General features: G+C 38.6%; 1 protein-coding gene across 1 annotated transcript; it reads right to left on the reverse strand.

Moving 5' to 3' along the window:
* Positions 1–2462: 2462 nt before the first annotated feature.
* Positions 2463–13198, reverse strand: LOC150087248 (uncharacterized). Its single transcript, XM_090372420.1, has 3 exons — positions 13053–13198; positions 7274–7394; positions 2463–2663 (listed from the first exon to the last, which is right to left on the reverse strand). Exons 1-3 carry the CDS (start codon positions 13100–13102, stop codon positions 2463–2465), a joined length of 372 nt encoding a protein of 123 aa, XP_090228546.1. The 5' UTR covers positions 13103–13198.
* Positions 13199–19088: the final 5890 nt, after the last annotated feature.

The following is a 19088-nucleotide window of genomic DNA, read 5'->3' on the forward strand; positions in this document are numbered from 1 at the left end:
GCGGAAAAATATATTTAATTTTTCTTGTTTATATCGTTAAAATAAGTATGTATTTTTATTATTATTTCACAGAAAAAACCTATCTTTTTCCCACTAAACAAAAATGAATGTCGATTAAAAAGATGAACTTTCTAATAAGTGTTTCCCCCCCCCTTCTAATTAAACTATTTTTCTCAGTTCATGCCCTTCACGCAACCTTCTGTTCGTTACGTATGTATAAAAAAAAAAAAAAGAAAAAAAAAAGCTATATATATATACAAATTTTTTGTATATATAGCCTATATATATTTTTTAATTTAAATATGTAATAAAATCACGAAAACGAACTTCTTTTGAACTTGGCCGAAGAAGAAATATGGAGGGAATAGGAAACAGGAAATATCCAACTAGATTTGATGAATCATCCAACGATACTGTGAATATCAAAGGGTCTAAAACGGTGCCAATAAAAACCACTGGGCATGTGAAAACACATTACACAGTAGTTTTGGCCTGATGTGCTGATGGCCCAAAACTACCACCATTTTTAATATTTAAAAGAAAATGTCCACCTAAGGAAAAAATTCCAGAAGGTGTATTTGTTCATCGAAAAGGATGGATGGATGAATCTGGTATGAAATTATGGCCCTAAAAATATGGGCAAGGCGTTCTGGTGGTGTCTTAACGAAACCGTCTCTTCTCATTTGGGACCAGTTCGGAGCCCATATAAAGTCATTAAAAAGAGGGTGAGGGAATTGAATACGCAGGTAGTTGTCATTCCTGGTGGACTGACAAGCCAATTGCAGCCTTTGGATGTGTCCATAAACAACCCATTTAAGCAAAATATGAGAGAAAAGTGGAACAAATGGATGGGAGAACTCGATCATCACCTCACACCCACAGAAAGAATGAAGAAGCCCACCATTGCACAAGTGTGTGTGAATGGGTTAAGGAATCTTGGAGAAATATAAGTGGTAAAATAATTATAGTCTTTCAAGAAGATTGGAATTAGTAATGCCCTTGATGCATTACTAATTCCAGTTTTTTGACCCTGGTGTGTATGGATCATTTTGTAATGTTTTATTTAATCGTTCCCTACTGTCTTTTTGTTCATTTTCAATTCTAGTGGTAGTTTGCTTCATATAAAACATCTCCTAATGTAGCTAAGATTCTTTTATTTCTCTTTTAAATTGCTGTATTGGTAAAATAATAATAATAATTAAATAATGTATTATTATATAGTATTTTTTTGTGTTCTGATCACGTATTTAGGATGAGCTTTTTTCTGCTATACACATCAGAATAAATATTAAATGCCTAAATACACTGAAACTTTATTTTCTTAATTTTCCTTTCTAAAATGGGGTGCGTCCTATATGCCGTCAAATACGGTACATATATATATATATATATATATATATATATATTTTTTTTTTTTTTTAAGAATTGGTATATATTTTTTTATAAATAAAAAAAAAATAAATTGAAAAACATGTGTATATTGTTTTAGGGGGTTGTGAAATCCTCCCCAGATGTCCCGCATTGCAATACTAAGGATCTAGTCACTCGTACATCTTCTGTGTAGCGCTTTTTGGCCGCCAGTGTACTAGTGTCCCAGTTAACAATGGGGTTGCTCATATTTTGTGTTAAGTGTATGAGCTCGATTTCGCAACATGCTTACTAGGGGCTATGTGCAAGGGTGGGATCTATAAATTTAGACTTAACACAAAATTTCCGCACATAATAAGTCCGTTGACACCTTTTTTGGACGCGCAAGCCCAGATTAAATCTTCTTTGGACAATAGGCAAAATTTATTTTAAAAATGTTGCTGAAGCAGTTGCCTGCGGATGCGTAAGAAAGAGGAAAATTATAAATTTATTAATAATTTTAATACTGTACATGTACTATACTTTACTGCACTTTAATGTAGGTCAAATTACATAAATGTTGAAATACTTCCAACATTGATGTATTTAACCTATATTTATATTTGAACAGTTACGTAAAACAATACTACTGTTTCGTTTAATAAAAATCTTTTTAAAATTGTACATGATAATATTGGAGTAATAAATGAATCTCAGACCCCAAATGAAAAAGGCTTAGAAATTGGGTTTCTGTTATTTGAGATGCAGTTGTAGTTCTTCCAGAGCTGATTGTAAGATATAATTTCATTTTTTAAGGTCATTTTATTTTTTATCATGGCAGTCTTGGGACGATATTTTTCGTTGCAAAAGTTTTCTTATTTGTTCATTAACCTTTTAATGACTCCCTTCCGTTTCGTGTGATCTTAATTCTGTGTGTGATTTCAAAACCGTGTGAGCTTGTGATGTCAGCTTTTTCCTCTTCCTGTCCGATCACTATCGCAGTATAAGCCAGGATGATGCAACGACAGCTCATTTATAACAAAGGATTCCGGTTCGGTGGAATAAAGGATAGGCCAAAGTTTAATGTCAGGTGTTTATTTCTCCAACATAAAAAATTACAAGGACTCATTTCTGGAGGATTGGCTAGCTGAAAAGCTTGGAGTGACAGTCTTCGAAACTGTAGACATGTTGCGAGAGTGGGCCACCAGGAGTCGCTTTGTACCATTCAAATTTTGAGTCGTCTGGCTTCTTTTGAAACGATGACAGTTGGTGCCAATCACGATAATGATTATGGCAGCATAGAACACCAGCACCATCTAGTGAGAGAATAATACTCTTTATATAATATCAGTTTCGAAAAATTATTTTTTATTACAACTGTCATAATAATATCGAGAAAATATCTATTTATGGATCACGGATTTATAGAGTACAGTAATATAAACATATAAAAGAAAACAGGAGGTTATTGGGCAAAGAAATAAGAAATGGGGAAAGAAATAATTAAAATTATTAATTATAATAGGAAAAAAATTCAATTTTCTCGTTTTTGTTACAACAAACATCACAATCAAAGGTAGGGGCATAAGTATAATTCTAGAGCGCAAAAATTATGCAAGGCTGGTCCACAAAGATGAAACCATTGAACAGAGAAGGGTGAAACACATCTATTTGTGTATTTTTCGCATCTCTCTTTTATTTAAATACACAAATAGACTTTCAGTAACAGTATCCTCTTCATCAAGTGTATGACATACCCTGAGTAATCCAGTGAGGCTCCTATCTTGGTGAATGCTCTCCTAAATTTAAATTACATTCCAGGAAACATTACGAAACCGCTTCAGTTGATCGATGTGTTGCCCTCTGAATTGGTCAGAGTCAGGAATATCCAACTGAGAACGAGTTTCGCCAAAAGGTTCACGGGCGACACTGCTGTGCACACAATGACCCCACTGTGGACTAGTGGTAAACCACTACAGTAAACTCCCTTAATGAACACCATGCGTTGCTAAGATGCAGTTCGAAAATCGGAAGCGATTTTTCCATAGATATAATTATTAATCTGCTTTTTTAAATAATGGGTGGGTGGGTGCCAACTAAAACAATTTTTTCTTCTTTGTTACACTACGGTTAATACTAGAATGCATAAACCATGCGAGGAAGCTGCTGGTTGACGCATTCTTTATTTAACTTAACACATATGTTGCGATTTTTTTTTAGATTATGCAAATGTTGATAAGATTTCATTCCGAAGTCTGACAAGGATCTGGCCCTGAATTGAGTTTGTGACGTTTTTATTTAAATTTTGTATTTCTTTTCTGAAATTTCCTGCTTGTAAAAATGATGTACTGCGTGATTAAATATAAGGAAAAGCATTTTCTATGCTATACACTGAATAAACACTTCAATTATTGTTATTTCTGATCTCTCAAAAAACTTCAGTCCGGCCCTCATTAGATTTACAAAAAAAAATCCTAATAGCAACACACTAATTTTACAAAAAAAAAAAAAAAACCGCACTGCATTTTAATATAATTTTGTACAATAAAGATTAAATACGTAAATGTTGAAAGTATTTCATTCTCATTCATTTTACTTTATAAAATCAATGTTCTGCGCAGTTGCTGGAGTTGATCAAAAGCTCGTAATATATTTGGTCAAATACAGAGTTCGTAAGTCGAATTTCTGCTACCAGAAGTTTTTGTTCGTAAATTGGAAGTTTACTGTCTGTTGCCAGGCCTGCCGTGGTGGCGGGCCTGGCAACAGACAAAGGGGGTAAAAGGTGGGGTTAGGAAGGTCCAACTGTATGATTTGATATGATTGTTAAAGAGCACAGTGAAGGCGAGCATTTGATAATCTCGTTTGGAGATGGGGTATGATTTGTAGTTATGCTTTCCTGCTGGAAGAAATTTTAAAAATATTTGAATGAGTTCACAATGGTGCAAAAATACACGACCTCCTGAACTTGGAAAACTTATGAGATTCTTATAATTCATGAATTTTTATAGAAATTTTATAAACTTCTCTGTGCATCTTTAGTTGCAACCATAGGCGTGCGGGTGCATAAGTACACGTGCCTTGAGTAACCGGGGTTCAAGCCCGTGACTGCTGAATACGGTGCTGTTTCTTGTATTCTGTGTATCTTGTAAACTCCTCTGACCGTTTGCTCGTCCCGGAGTATAAACAGAAAATTTATTATTTTATTTATATATATACACCCAGTGATCACTGAACTATGACCATCTATCCGTAATGGATTATGCCGCATAGCTTCGTCCCCTAGAGCAAGGGTAATTTTTATCTAGTCGTGCAAATCAGTGATAAAGCAGCACTTATGGGATGTTGTAAAGATATCACAGAGTTTCAAAAGGGTACGATTGTGGGAGCTCGTGAGTCAGATGCTTCCATATCGGAAACAGCATGTTTTGTCGGTTGCTCAAGGCCCACTGTGGTGAAGGTGTAAAAAAATTTTGTCGAACGGGTCGAACCGCTTCCCTTCTACAGAACTGTAAAGGATCACGCAAGTTAGATATTCGTGGTGAGTGGAGCGCGTTGTACGGGCTCAAAGGCAGGTCACTGTGCGATAGTTGACATCGCTATATAATATGGAGAATTCAAGAAAAATATCCCAAATGATGATGCGCCGCACACTCAGACGCATGGAGTTCCACAGCAGATAACCCAAGAGACACCCTCCCCTCACCGCTGATCATCATCCATGGCGAGTGTGGTGTCAACAACACGTCAGTAGGACACTGGAGGACTGGAAACAAGTGTACTGGTCTGATGAGTCCAAATACCTGGCGCAACTCGCTGAAGGACGCCATCATATGTGTCGCAAGCAGTAAGAGTCCATGGACCCATTGTGCATGGTGCCCACTATCTAGACAGGTGGCAGTGGTTGCTTAATGTGGGGCACATTTTGCTGCCAAGAACTAGTACCCCTGGTGTGTATGGACCAACGTTTCACTGATGAGGTCTACCGGCAGCATTTGGGAGATCATGTGCACCCTGCCATGTTTCATTTTTTTTCCATGACAGAAACGAGATCTTCTAAGACGATAATGCGCTGTGTCATCGGGCCCACACTGTGCACGAGTGGTTAGAGGAACACAGTGAGGATATTACTTATCTTGATTGACATTCAATTTCGTCGATCTCAATCCAATTGAACACTGTTTAGAACGGAAAGTGAGGCGTATAGGCACGCAACCGTCATCTTTTCGGACACCGTGGAATGTATTGCAGGTAGCATCTCTGCAGATAACCTACCTGTGGACTTCAGGCGTCCAGTGCAGTCAGTGCCTAGGCAAACAGAGGCTATTACACCCGCGAACGCGGTACAACACGGTATTAGGTAGGTGGTCATAATTTAGTGATTACTGAGTGTATATGTCTCATTGATTAATTGTAGGTATAAGACAGTTTATTGTGTTTACTTGTGGCTATTATATAATCTAAATTGCAATGCGTATGAAGCGAGATACAGAAGTAGAGTAAGCACGTTAAGAAAGTACATTAACTGACAATATAGCGTATACAAAGTGTTTCTAGTAACCTGTAGGTAGTAAAATGTTTATTCAAACTAGGTATGTGTTTGATTATTTTTTTTGTATTTTTTACCTTTCAGAACTCCTCGGCCTCATTTTTTTTAATTTGAGCAGCCATAACTCCGTAACCGTTCAAAATCGGGCACACGCTTATACGACTATTCTTAATTTATTTTCGAAACTTCCATTGTATAAAATAAAAATAATATTTATCATATAGTACATAGTATTAATAACAGTGGGAACGGATAAAATCACGCAGTTTTATCAGAAACTGCTCTGTTTCTGCCAAAACTCAATTTTTTTAGGAAATATCTTCTTCATCTTCTCAAATTGCAATTCTATTTCTGATTTCATTGCTCTTTGTCCCATCAATCGATAGCAGACTGACAAGATGTCCGCATTTATCAACTTGTACCTCTATCATCCATTTTTTCCTTTTCACCCTTTCCCACCATCCTATTAGTCTTATCAAAATTTATTCTCATCCCGTATTCTTCACAACTTTCCTTACGTCTTCGGAACAAAATTTGTAATCCCTCTTCTGTATCAGATGATTTTATGAGGCACGACAATAATAATAATATAATTATTATTATATAGTTGACATGACCATGAAAGTTGGGGTCAGAGACAGAAGACACCGAATTCCTTGTAGCCCTATACAGATGTACTACAAGAAAAATATTCCCCAAGTTCCTGCCCAGTAGTAGTGGGTGGATTTCAGTACATAAAAGGATGGGTTTACAAAGGAAACGCTTCTACTAGGATTGGCTATCTTGGGATTAAGACTAGCCCAGTTCTTTCTGTAAACTTTACTACAAACTTATAAAAGGAGACATATGTACCGCGTGTTCTTGACCCATCTGGGTCAGGTTTTCTTTATAAAATCTTGGCCAAATATCTATCGCGCTGCCATCTTAATCTCTTTCGTTACTCAAACATTGCTGTGTATTAATAAAATAAGGTGAATTACAGCCAAATGGAACATATAAATTTAGGTAGAAGAGTGGGGTCGGGTATGCTCTTTTACACTGCTCTGTATATTGGGAGAAAGGTCAAATATTAGCTTTCTGAGGAGAAAGAAACGACATTCTCTTTGGTTATGGTGACGATTGGGTGTCCGCAGTTTCAGTTGAGCACGTTATGAGAGTGGTGGATCACCCTGATGACCACAGAAAGTATTTGTGGGGTTTATGATCGGCTAATTTGTCCATTATGTAGGGTAAAGTGTCGTTTAGGAGAAGAAAACAGCGCCGTTACCGACACCTGATGGTGTTGTTGACGAACATCGGCAATTTTTCTTCCCGAAAAGTGAGCTAAAGTGGGAAGGGGGAATAAAATTGATGAGTGAGGGAACAGCAGAGTCTACTTACAGTGATGTAGATAACAGCATCTGCAGACTGCTCTGGATAAAGAACATCCGGATTTTGGGTTGATGTATGATTTGTACTCAGCAAGTGAACGCTTTTGGAAAAGAAGCCGGTGCTGCATTCGCTGTGGGGAGAAAATAAATGCAATCAATCACTTCTGAATTGGTCCGCAGAGCAACTCTCGTTTGTTCTGGACAATCTCTTATTCCACGTACTGCAAATGCAACGAAATTTAGGGCCCGTTAAAATACAGGGATGGGCAAAAATTAGTTTTGACCACCCCTGTATTGTCATAAATATCATAAATATTGAGGTAAATGAAAACTACTCTGAGTGAGTACATATATTACACGCCATAACATTTAAACAGCGAACTGTCATATAATTATTAAGCGTACAACGAAAAGATTTCGAAATAAATTTTATTAAAATGAAATAAATGCTTATTGATTTAAATTTTTTTAATTAAATGATATTAAATTTTATTTTCTTGTTTCAAAAATCTCGTATACAAAAATTATCCATCGAATTTACAGAAAACAACGAATTATCAATCTTCGTTCTGCTGAAGAAATGTTTTTGCTTTTATCAGAGTAAAAAGTCTGATTTTGGAGACTAACTTACCCACAAGGATATCATTTTAGCATTCTGTCAACATTTTAGACTGAATAATAGAAAGGATGGCAGATTTGTTAAAACCCCCTACTATCTGTGATATCTCTGAGAAGGGCATCCCATTGACATACATTCTTTGCGATTTTAGATAAACAACTCCCAGACGCACGTAGGTACACGGACTGCCGAAATTGCACAATTAGAGGCGTCTGTTAAGAGCAGACGACAAACTTCCTCTAACACGGAAGTAAAAATACGTTGCTTTCCCTGAAGAAGAATAAGTGAAATTTTAATGGAATGAAGAAAACGCAAATTAACACGCAAATATCATTAACCTGAGTGCTTGTCAGTGCGGATAGATGTAAACGCCGAAGAATGGGATTTGTTGTGGTGGAGGGAGGGAGGGAAGAGATGGGGGGGGAAGCTGCTAAGAACGATACATTCAACTGGAAAGATCTCGGGAGGCTCTTGAAGAAAACAATCCTTTTAAGTAGTATGAACAAGGGAGTTTCTTTTGTTTCCAGCGTCCGAAGTGTTGCTTCAATTTGAGAAAAGGTTTTGTCAGAGGAGGAGGAGCCCGAATTTCTCTACCGCGTTCCTTCTGCCAGCCTCTGACGTAAATTTTCGGAACTGATTAACGATAATTAACAAGCACGTCTGTTCACTTATGGAATCATCCGTTACTGTGTGCAGAGTATTAAGTTACGCGGTCAACAGATGTAGCTAATAAATTAAGCAGAATTAGTCAGGAGTTTGTAAGTCTAATGAGCAAGTGGATTTGCAGTCGATCGGTTGGAAATAATCTTTAGTTAATTAAAAACGGCACGTAATATCACCAGGCACGACTTGTTAACCCAGTACAATTAGGCTACTTACGGTGATGTAGACACGATGATTAGTAATTAATAATTAACCGAGTATCAAGCTTCTATACTGGAGTAAATTAAAGAGCTTTTTCTTTTTTCTCTTTTTAGCGCCATAATTCCATTCAGCAAGGCTGAGCAATAATTAGCGTTTCACATTTATTATAAGAAACATTTAAAGTTTGCATTCAGCCATCAGGCTGTTGATTGCTGGAACAAACCTCCATCCATCGTTCTGGAAGAGGGTAGTTTTAATAAATTCAAGGAAGAACTATAACGACTGTTGGAGAGGGTGGACAGGTGATGTGGAAGATGTTTTTTTTTATTATTTATTTATTTTTGCTGATTCTTTATAAGGTTGCTTTCTTGCACCTATTGCCACTACTAATACTAATACCTCTAGCCCTCCTCTTGGGGGCTAGCCGGGTGGGTAAAGTGCCTGCCTGGCAACCCAAAGGTCGCGGGTTCGATTCCCGCCTCGGGCTTGGATCAAAGTATTGCAAAAAAAAAAAAAAAACCTTGGGAGGTGCATTATGTCCACAGAAGCTTATGCGCCAACAACTACTACCTACCCCCTCCTCTTGGAGATTTTTTATACTGTTCAGTGAAAATATGTACAGGATTTGATTTTCACATGTAGAGCAGTGGAAGCATCAAATGATAGACGCATTGGATTAAATTAAAGGAAATGATCTCTACTGATTTGTGTTCCTTAGAAAACCTGAAAATTGAAATTCCGAATCCAGAATTCCTTGTGTTTTCACTTTCCCTTCAAAAGCAATTGGCAGTGAGGGCTACTTCAAATATGCAATGATACATTAATTGATATATTTATTATTTTTTCCTTCACTGCTTTTCCTATTGATTATCGTTTCTTTTAAGGCCGCAGTAGCCTTAAAAGAAACGATAATAAATAGGAAAAGCGGAAAATAGGAAAATAAATAGGAAAATAGGATAATAAATAGTGGTCAGGCGCGAGGGTGCATAAGTACACTTGCTTTGAGTGATTGCTAAATACGCTTCTGTTTCCTGTATTCTCTTTATATTGTGAACTTCCCCTGACCGTGTGTTCTTCCTGGATTACAAACAGAAAATTTATTTATTTTTCTTTAGTATCTTTGTACATTGATGTGCAAAATTTAAGGACCAGTCAGGTTTTCACCTGTAACTTCTCATAGGAGTGGCCTGGAATGGGAAAAGCATAACAAAGGAACCTCGTGAGGTACAGAAATGATGAAGGAAACAACACCGACACAACAACGGAAACAAAACGGTACAGAGGGACTTTATTCAAAAATAGCAACAGAGTACTGGCTGCCATGATACAGATGCATCACTGCCAAAGATGGAACAAAGGGAAGAAGTGGTCCTCAGTAGGAGATATGGCCACCCATAATGTCGATGCAGGCTTTGCACTGCCTGTCTATACTCAGAACAATGTTATTGATAAGTTCTTGCGGTAACATCGTCCATTCCTCTGTCAGCACTATCTTCAGCTGATGGAAATGTTCTGGTGGGTGTGGAGGTGCCGCTAGGCGTATCCCCAGAGCGTCCCATATGTGTTCGATGGGATTTAGATCAGGAGAAACGGGCAGGCCAATCCATATGAACGATGTCCTCACTTTCCAAAAGCATATCAACAGCTGCAGTGCGATGGGGCGTGGCGTTATCATCCACAAACACGAACTCGGGGCCAATGGCACCTCAGAACAGACGCACATGGGGAAGGATTACCTCAGTACAGGAGCGTGCACCAGTTACAGTACCGCCTTCCAGTATCTGGAGTTGTGTACGTCCATCCAAGATAACGCCTCCCCAGACGAGAACCCCTCGAATGCCATATCGATCCCTTTCACTTGATGTTTGCAGGGTGATACCGTGTGCCAACCTCTCGCCAGATTAGCTGACGTTCAGAATCGCTGCCGAGACTGAATCTACTCTCATCAGTAAAGAATACCTTAAGTAAAGATTTTGTGGTTGTAACCTTTAGAAATAGTGTTGGTCCTTAAGGTTTGCACACCAGTGTATATACCCGTTCCTTAGTACTGTTCCGTGATAATTGCGATTTGTCTTTGGGACAACAGTTCCCCTCAAAGCAGTAAAGCTCGCAATGCAACCTGGACTGTTTTGTTAATACTTAATGTGATCAAAAGATCACAAAGAATTGAGAGTTATTTTCTTTGCAGATATGTACATTGGACGGAACTGTATATCCCATGGGTAAATTGGACTGATACACAAAAATCATTTATTATAACAAAGATATTTATACATTTTCGTTTTCTTTCATGATCTAAATTTCACTTTCTTTTATTCGTTTAGAATTCTCTTGATCGACACTGCACTGCGACTTCAATTGATCGCACGTACCTACAATTAGTGTTCTCAAAATTGGCCCCAGTTTACCTAAACAATTCGGTATGCAAATTACTTCTCAGTTGATGATTCTGAATTCAGCAAAAACTGTAATGTTGTTCACCACAAACTTATAACATTAACACCCTGTTTTTCACGATTTCTTTCCGATGGAGCACTCACGTGAGTAGATCCATGATATAATATGGACAAAAACGCAATACTAAAATACAGAAGCTTTTTTTAAAATAAAATACAGAAGAGACACACTGTGTGTGTCTCTTCCTTAGCTATGAATACGTAAATACGTTACATATGGAAATCAAGATTGGTACCGCGTGGTAATGCTAGATAAACAAAGCGCGTGCACGAGGTTTATCTAACATGATCACACTAAAACAGAAGCTTGTTTTACCACAGTAAAACAAGCTTTTGTTACATATTTTAGTATTTGTTACGTATTACCACGTAACTCGCATCCCTCTTCTCCCATTGGCTGAATAAATATCATCAAGAGGAAAATCATTTTAATGTATAGAAAGGTATTATTATATATATATATTATAATGAATATTAATCAATGATCAACCCAATTCTTTTTTATTTTTATTTTATTATATATATTTATTTTATTTTTTCGGCTTGCCAACTGGTTTTGTAATAGATCAGTAATTATGTAAACCTCATTTTCAATTATAAACGATATAGCATCCGATCGGACCAGTAGCACCTGTTGCATAGTGTCGTTATTTTCGTTTGACTTTTAGTTAACCCAGTCAGACGCAGCCCCCGCCACTACCACCCTACCACATAGCTTTTCTTCGTTGCAAGTCGGCATCGACTCATTTGTCTTCTTCCACACCTTGTCCTGGTGTCAAACACTTAATTAACGTTGAGTGCTCGTGTGCGCAACGCGGCACTTCTAATGAATCCCGTGCGATATATGCTCCCTCGTGTTTCAAAGAGATAAACTAAACCATTACGCTAATAAATTAGTTGATTCGTAGTTGTAACTAATAGCAGTTGGGTAAAACTAATCTTTCGAAGATTTATGGACCACATTCGAAGGGCGTTTCTCTAGACCCCCCCATCTGGTGATGAATAGCGAACAAATTTCTCCTTTGCTCCTCTTGTACGCGCAAATTACGTTCTCACCTTTTGCGATGTTAATTTTCGACCATTGAGTATTGAGAATTAATTTTCGAGGACTCCAATGTCACCTATGCCCGTCGGGACATCTATAGACGAAATGATTCCTCGCACCTTCTTCCTCTCTTTATTACGCTAAATAAGTTATAGCATTACCCCTTAGATTATCGTGTCATCTTGGAGATCCAGTTGCTGTTACTCCAATACCAGTTGAAATAAATAATAGAGAAGTGTGATTGTGGTACATATTTAACTTTCATACCCTGTTGTGTTTCTTTAACAGTAATACCGAACAGCGTACGTGTTTCGGTCGAATATTTCAGATATTAGATCTAAGAGTAATGGTTAGAATTCGTGGAATGAATTACCACAAAGAATCAATAACGAATAATTTCGAAATCAATAAGCAATAACTTCAGAACGCTTGCTGAATGGCAAGCGTTTTGAAGTTAAGACTGTGGATTACCTCGCGTTGTTCTCTTCAGTATCTTACTGTTCTGAATATTAGAAGTACGTTAGTTGGCAGATAGTTAAGGAAGATATACTGCTGGTGAGCGCATTGATAAGAAATATATAATGTGTTTCGTAAAGAAATATATATTTAGGGACTGAATTAAAACAAATCGAAATTTTCCAAGTCGATTTTCGATAATTCGATGCACTGTTTGAAAATATATTTCAACCTCATTTACGGGGAATATTTGGCTTTTTACCGATGGATACTTGTTTTAAAAAATGGGAGGGATGAGGGAAAGATCTGTGACCCCTCGATGAAAGCAAATTAAAATGTTTTTGCTTACCTCTTAATACAAGGCATGGGACCTGTCCTCTGAACATGAAAGTACAACATAATTATAAAGGGCCATGCATTCCCGACTACTGCGTAAGAACGGACCTAAGATGAGGGATGTTCAAGTTTCTCTTTTTTGCCTCTCTCGGATGACAATCATCTACGTCTCAACTTTAAATCCTCGCTCTCTGCCTGCCTCCCAGAAAGTCACCAAGTAACGGTCCGGGCGTGAGCGACATCTAGTGGTATAAACAATGTCGAGAGAGAGAGAGAGAGAGCGCGCAACAGCAAAGATACGGACTTGGTTTTGACGAACTTTTTGATTCTTTGCAGAATAAATAAAATAATTTGAATGAGAAAGCAATGGTAACAGTGGATAATAAAATAGTGTCACATGACAACGTGTTCGAAAATTATGTAAATACGGTGGAACCTCATAAATGCTCGGAACCCAGCACATGCCGGATTTTTGAAAATTCCGGTTTTTCGAAGGTTGTTCACATAGTCCAGGTATTCCTGGGTACTGTATTTTGTTATTTTTGTTAGTTAATACAGTAGCTGTGATTCCTGTAATGTCCACAGCACGATAGTCGCCAGCATTAAACCAAAATGTTAACCGATTTGGTCCAGTGGATATCCAACGTACTTGCCTAAGAAATGAAGGTCGTGGATCTGAATGCTGCCGATATCACGTAGTTTCAAAATGGCATGATTGTGGGATCCCGTGCGTTCGGTGCTTCCATATCGGAAACGGCACGTTCTGTCGGTTATTTACGGCTCTCTGTAGTTAAAGTACAACTAATGGTGACGAATGGAACAAACCACCTCCCGCCGACAGAACGCTAAAGGATTATGCAAGGTGGATGTTCGTAGATAAGCGAAGGGTGCAGCGCATGGTACGGGCTCAACGCCAGGTCACTGTGCGACATTTGACATCGCAATACAATATGTGGAGTGCAAGAAAAATATCCCAAGTGACGATGCGTCGCACACTCAGATGTATGGGGGGTTCCACAGCAGACGACCAAAGAGACACCTCCTCACCGCTGATCATCGTCGACGGCTAATGCTGTAGAGCCAACAACATGCTGGTTGGACACTGGAGGACTGGAAACGAGTGTGCTGGTCGGATGAGTCCAAATAGTTGGTGCAACTATTTGGACTCATCCGGGGACGCTTTCGTGTGTGGCGCAAGCAACACGAGTCCATGGCCCTATTGTGCGTGGTGCCCACTGTTCAGGTAGGTGGCGATGGTTGCTTAATATGGGGCACGTTTTGCCGAACTATGATAGACTTTATCAGTGGCCCAACGGTTCACTGATGAGGTCTATCGGCAGCTTTTAGGATGTGTACACCCTGCCATGTTTCATTTTTTTCCGGGACAGAAACGGGATATTCAAAGACGATAATGCGCTGTCATTAGGCCTGCAGTATGCATGAGTGGTTCGAGGAACACAGATATTACAGATATTGGACTGAGGTCTGGCGAATTTGGAGGCCAATTAAGATATCATATATCTTGATTGGCCTCCAAATTCGCCTGACTTCAATCCAATTGAACGCCTGTGGGATGCTTTGGAACTGGAAGTGAGGCGTAACCACTTCCCGTTATCTATTTCGACACTGTGGAAAGCCATGCAGGCAGCATAGCTGCAGGTCGCTACTGACATCTTCAGACATCTAGTGAAATCAATGCCTAGGCGAATAGTGGCTATTGCCCAACACTGTATTAGGTAGGTGGTCATAATTCAGTGATCACTGAGTGTATGTTGCAAGTACAATAGCAACAATGACTCACAGTCTAAGAAATATGTGAAACAGGCATTGGTGTTTTGAAATTATTAATGGCCATAATACATAAATTCGACACCAGTTATTTTTTAAGTCTAGCCTCATTTTTCTCTTCACTTGTACGGTTCACTACACTCTGAAAAACGTTCAAAAACTGGATTCCTGAAAATGCCCGATTTTTTAAGCTCTGCCGCATTATCTAATGGCATATATATTTTTTGCTATCTTGACATTAAACAAATATTAGCATTAGCAGAGGTATAATGATGCAAGAAAGAAATCTTATACAGCATCAGCCAAAAAAAAAAAAAAACTTCCACGCCGACCGATGAAAGTTTGTTCCAGCCAACAACCAACTACCCTACCCGCTGGCTAAAGGCAAATTTGCGCACAATCTATTCTACAAGTGTCTTTCCTCAATTTTAATTTATGCCCCCAAAGGTTCGTAATCTGAGCAAGAAGAATTCCATCAGCATTGAACTTGCTTAAACCATTCAAGGCCTTATACACCTCAATGAGATCACCTCGCAGGTGCCTAGTCTCCAGAAACTGCAGTTTGCGGAACTTAAACCTTTCTTGGTGAGAGGACTCCTTCGTTTCCCTCGTCAACCTTGTTGCCCTTCTCTGTACTCGTTCCAGCACCTCTACATCCTTCCTAAAATGAGGCATCCAGACCTGTACGCAGTACTCAGAAAACTTCATATCTGACTGCACAATTACCCCCAGGTTTTTTTCATTCTCAACCACCCGAGTGTAGTACCACACATTTAATACGTTACTTCTACCCATATGCAGTACTTTGTATTTGTCAATGTTAAACTTCAGTTGTCACTTTTCAGCCCATCTGCCCTACTTTTCTAGATCCTGTTGCAGTAGCATACTGTCATTAACAACCCTGCCAACTTTTTTATCATCTGCAAACTTGGACATTAAGCTTGATACGTCATCAATATATCAACGCCCAACACCGAACCCTGGGGATTCCGCTAATAACAGTAGTCCACGAAGAGCTGCGTCCATTGGTTACCACCCACTGTCTTCTCACACTCAACCATCCTTTTATCTGTTGTAGCAACTTACACTTAATACCATTCTGCTCCAATTTGTACAATAGTCTTCCATGCGCAACAGTGTTAAAAGCTTTCCTGAAATCCAAGTATATCATATCAAATTTTTTTTTCATTCAGTTCCTTTGTAATCACATCATAATATCCTATCAAATTTGTTGGACAAGACTTTTCCTTAACAAACCCATGCTGTGAATGAATTATTGCTGCAGTCTTGTCTAGACGATCTTGCAGTGTACATTTAACCAGTGACTCCATTATTTTACCCGGAACAGAAGTTAAACTAACCGGTCTGTAATTACTCGTGTCACTCTTTGATCCCCCTTTGTGAATTGGGGATACATTTGCACATCTCCAGTCCGTGGGGACTTCTCCTGAGTTCAAGGATGCTCTCATTATTATGGTCAAGGGTTTGCTTAGTTCCGTTGCCGCCTTCTTTAATATGACTGGATAGATCCCATCCACCCCAGATGCCTTTCTTATGTTTAACTTCAGCAATTTCTTTTCCACTGTGCTCTCAGTTATTACAAAATCATTAAGCACCTGTTAGAGTTGAATAACTTTCTGTCCTCCACTTCCCTACAGAATTCTTCATATATGAATGTAGATGCAAAATACTCGTTCAGTTTGTCGGCTATCCGAGCAGGATTATCAACAGTCGAACCACCATCAAGTGGACCAATCTGATTCATCCCCTTCCTTCTAGAGTTTTTTTAAGTAAAGAACTCTTTGCTGTTTTTCTTTTCATCCTTTGCCAGAATTTCTCGTAATCTGCCTTCGCTTGCCTAACTTCCTTTGTGACTTGATTACAGACTAGCTTATATCTACCATAGGCCTCTGTGTCTCCTGATAATTTGTATGCATCCCATGCATTTTAATTCTCTGCCACGAGCGTCATTAGTTCATCTGACATCCATTTTGGCCTAAACCAAATATGCATCATATATAAATATACATATTTGATGCATTTATACATATGTATATAAATATGAATATTTCATCTGTACATACAAGGAAAAGTTAATATTTTTATACTTTTCTATAACATAGTTTTAAATTTTTCTTAAAATTTTTACAGTGACATTGTTTAATTGAAAATATGCTCGATCGATTCCAATGCAGAACAACGTTCCGAATAGAATAAAATTTTGTCATTTTCCAACCGTCTATAGGAGTATTCTCTGAAAATTGATATTTTAATTTTCACATCCTCAATTGATTTCTAAATTCGTTCCTAATTTTGATAAGATTCCAAAAATTGAGTGTGGAGGAGAGGCGAGAGTATATCTTGGAACTTGACTCAGGCGTGAATATACACTTAATAAAATGTAAAATAATTAATTGTAATTCTTCTGACCTATTAATTAAACTTTCCGAGATTTTTTTTTTTACTCGATGAGTATGGAGAGTTATGGGCGTAATGTGTTCGCCAAATACTATACATATGCAGAATAAAAATATATGGAATTATAGAATGTGTAGAAAATTTAACAAAACGGTGATGCTGAACTGATCTGAACACTAAATTCATAATGAAGATCGCACTTACAACTTTAAACAAAAATCATCACATAATAGATTTTTGCGATTTTTGCAAATGGCGATTTGCAAAAATCGCAAAATTGAAAATCTCGCAAAAATCTATGGCGATTTTTGCGAGATTTTCAAATTCCACTCCCCGTACAGTAGTGTGATTGTTAAATCACCAACATAAACTAGAATGTTAGAGACTGACTAACCCAATCCTTCTCTGGCTTATAGCATATGTATCTGATTATCGTTATCAAGTATTACACCGATGAGCCAAAACATTATGACCAGCGAGTCGTTATGCAAATGGAAGCAACTGCACATGAACTGCGGCGCGTGCGCGAGTCGGGACACGGTATAAAAAACACCTGATACTGAGCTCCGTTAATCAGTGTTACTCTTTTTCTTCAGATGGGAAAGGCAGCAGACTTAAGCGAGTTTGACAAAGGCCAAATTGTAATGGCCAGAAGACTGGGTCAGAGCATATCCAAAACGGCACGGCTGGTGGGATGCTCACCAGAAGTGGTTAGTACCTACCAAAGTGGTCCGAGGAGGGGAAACCCACGAACCGGTGGCGGCGGTGTCATGCTTTGGGCGATGTTCTGCTGGGATACCCTGGGTCCAGTCATCCATGTGCCGGGTACTCTGACGTCTATCACCTACCGAAACATCATTGCTCACCAGGTACACCCTTTCATGGCAACGGTCTTCCCCTCTCGGTGCCGTCTTTCAGCAGGATAATGTGCCATGCCACACTGCCCGGATTGTTCGAGACTGGTTCGCAGAACGTGAGGAAGACTTCCACGTATTGCCCTAGCCTCCAAATTCTCCAGACATCAATCCCATCGAGCATCTGTGGTTTGTGTTGGAATAGCAACTGCGATCTGCGGCATCTCAACCACGGACCTTACAGGAGTTAAACGATCTGCTTGGTTACGTGTTGGTACCAGATACCACAAGACACATTTAAAAATCTTGTAGCGTCCCTGCTTCGCCGGGTACGAGCTGTTTTGGCTGCACGTGGAGGACCAACATCATATTAGGTAGGTGGTCATAATGTTTTGGCTCATTAGTGTATTGCAGATATACACCGGTGTTCAAAGAAAGTGCATCACCTGTTACAATTGAAATTGTCGTCCGAATAACGTACGTATATGGCAATATTTCTTACAGATCGCATCAGATAAGATTGACACGCGTAGGTGATGACGTAACCATTCCCATCGCTCTAGGATGGGAATGGTTCAACATGTCTCTCTATACTCCACTTCAGGATTTATAATAGATGGTGCTGCAGACACAATAGGATTCACATTTTTCATGCTGGGCTGTTTTCGTTATCTATGCAAAACATTAGGCAAACAGAAAAATTATCTGCCTGTTCTTAATGGAGATTGCAAAGAAAGTGAAGAAAGCCAAATAAACTCCCTACTCATACAAAGAAATACGAGAAGAATTTTTTTTGTGTGCGCTTGTTTTGGATTTCAAGTAGCCCTTTATAGTTTACTATGGAACAGGTATATCCATACTTACCATGAACTTTTAGAAACACCAACATCAACAGAAGCAGAAGCTGTAAGTAGTATGTAATAGTTCTAGTCTGATTTGTAATATTATGTTGATACAGTAAAAACAGGGCAACGTGAAATACAGTATAA

This window comes from Mastigoproctus giganteus, chromosome 4 (genome assembly GCF_048544385.1).
Source record: "Mastigoproctus giganteus isolate SK-2022 chromosome 4, ASM4854438v1, whole genome shotgun sequence".
NCBI lineage: Eukaryota > Metazoa > Arthropoda > Arachnida > Uropygi > Thelyphonidae > Mastigoproctus > Mastigoproctus giganteus.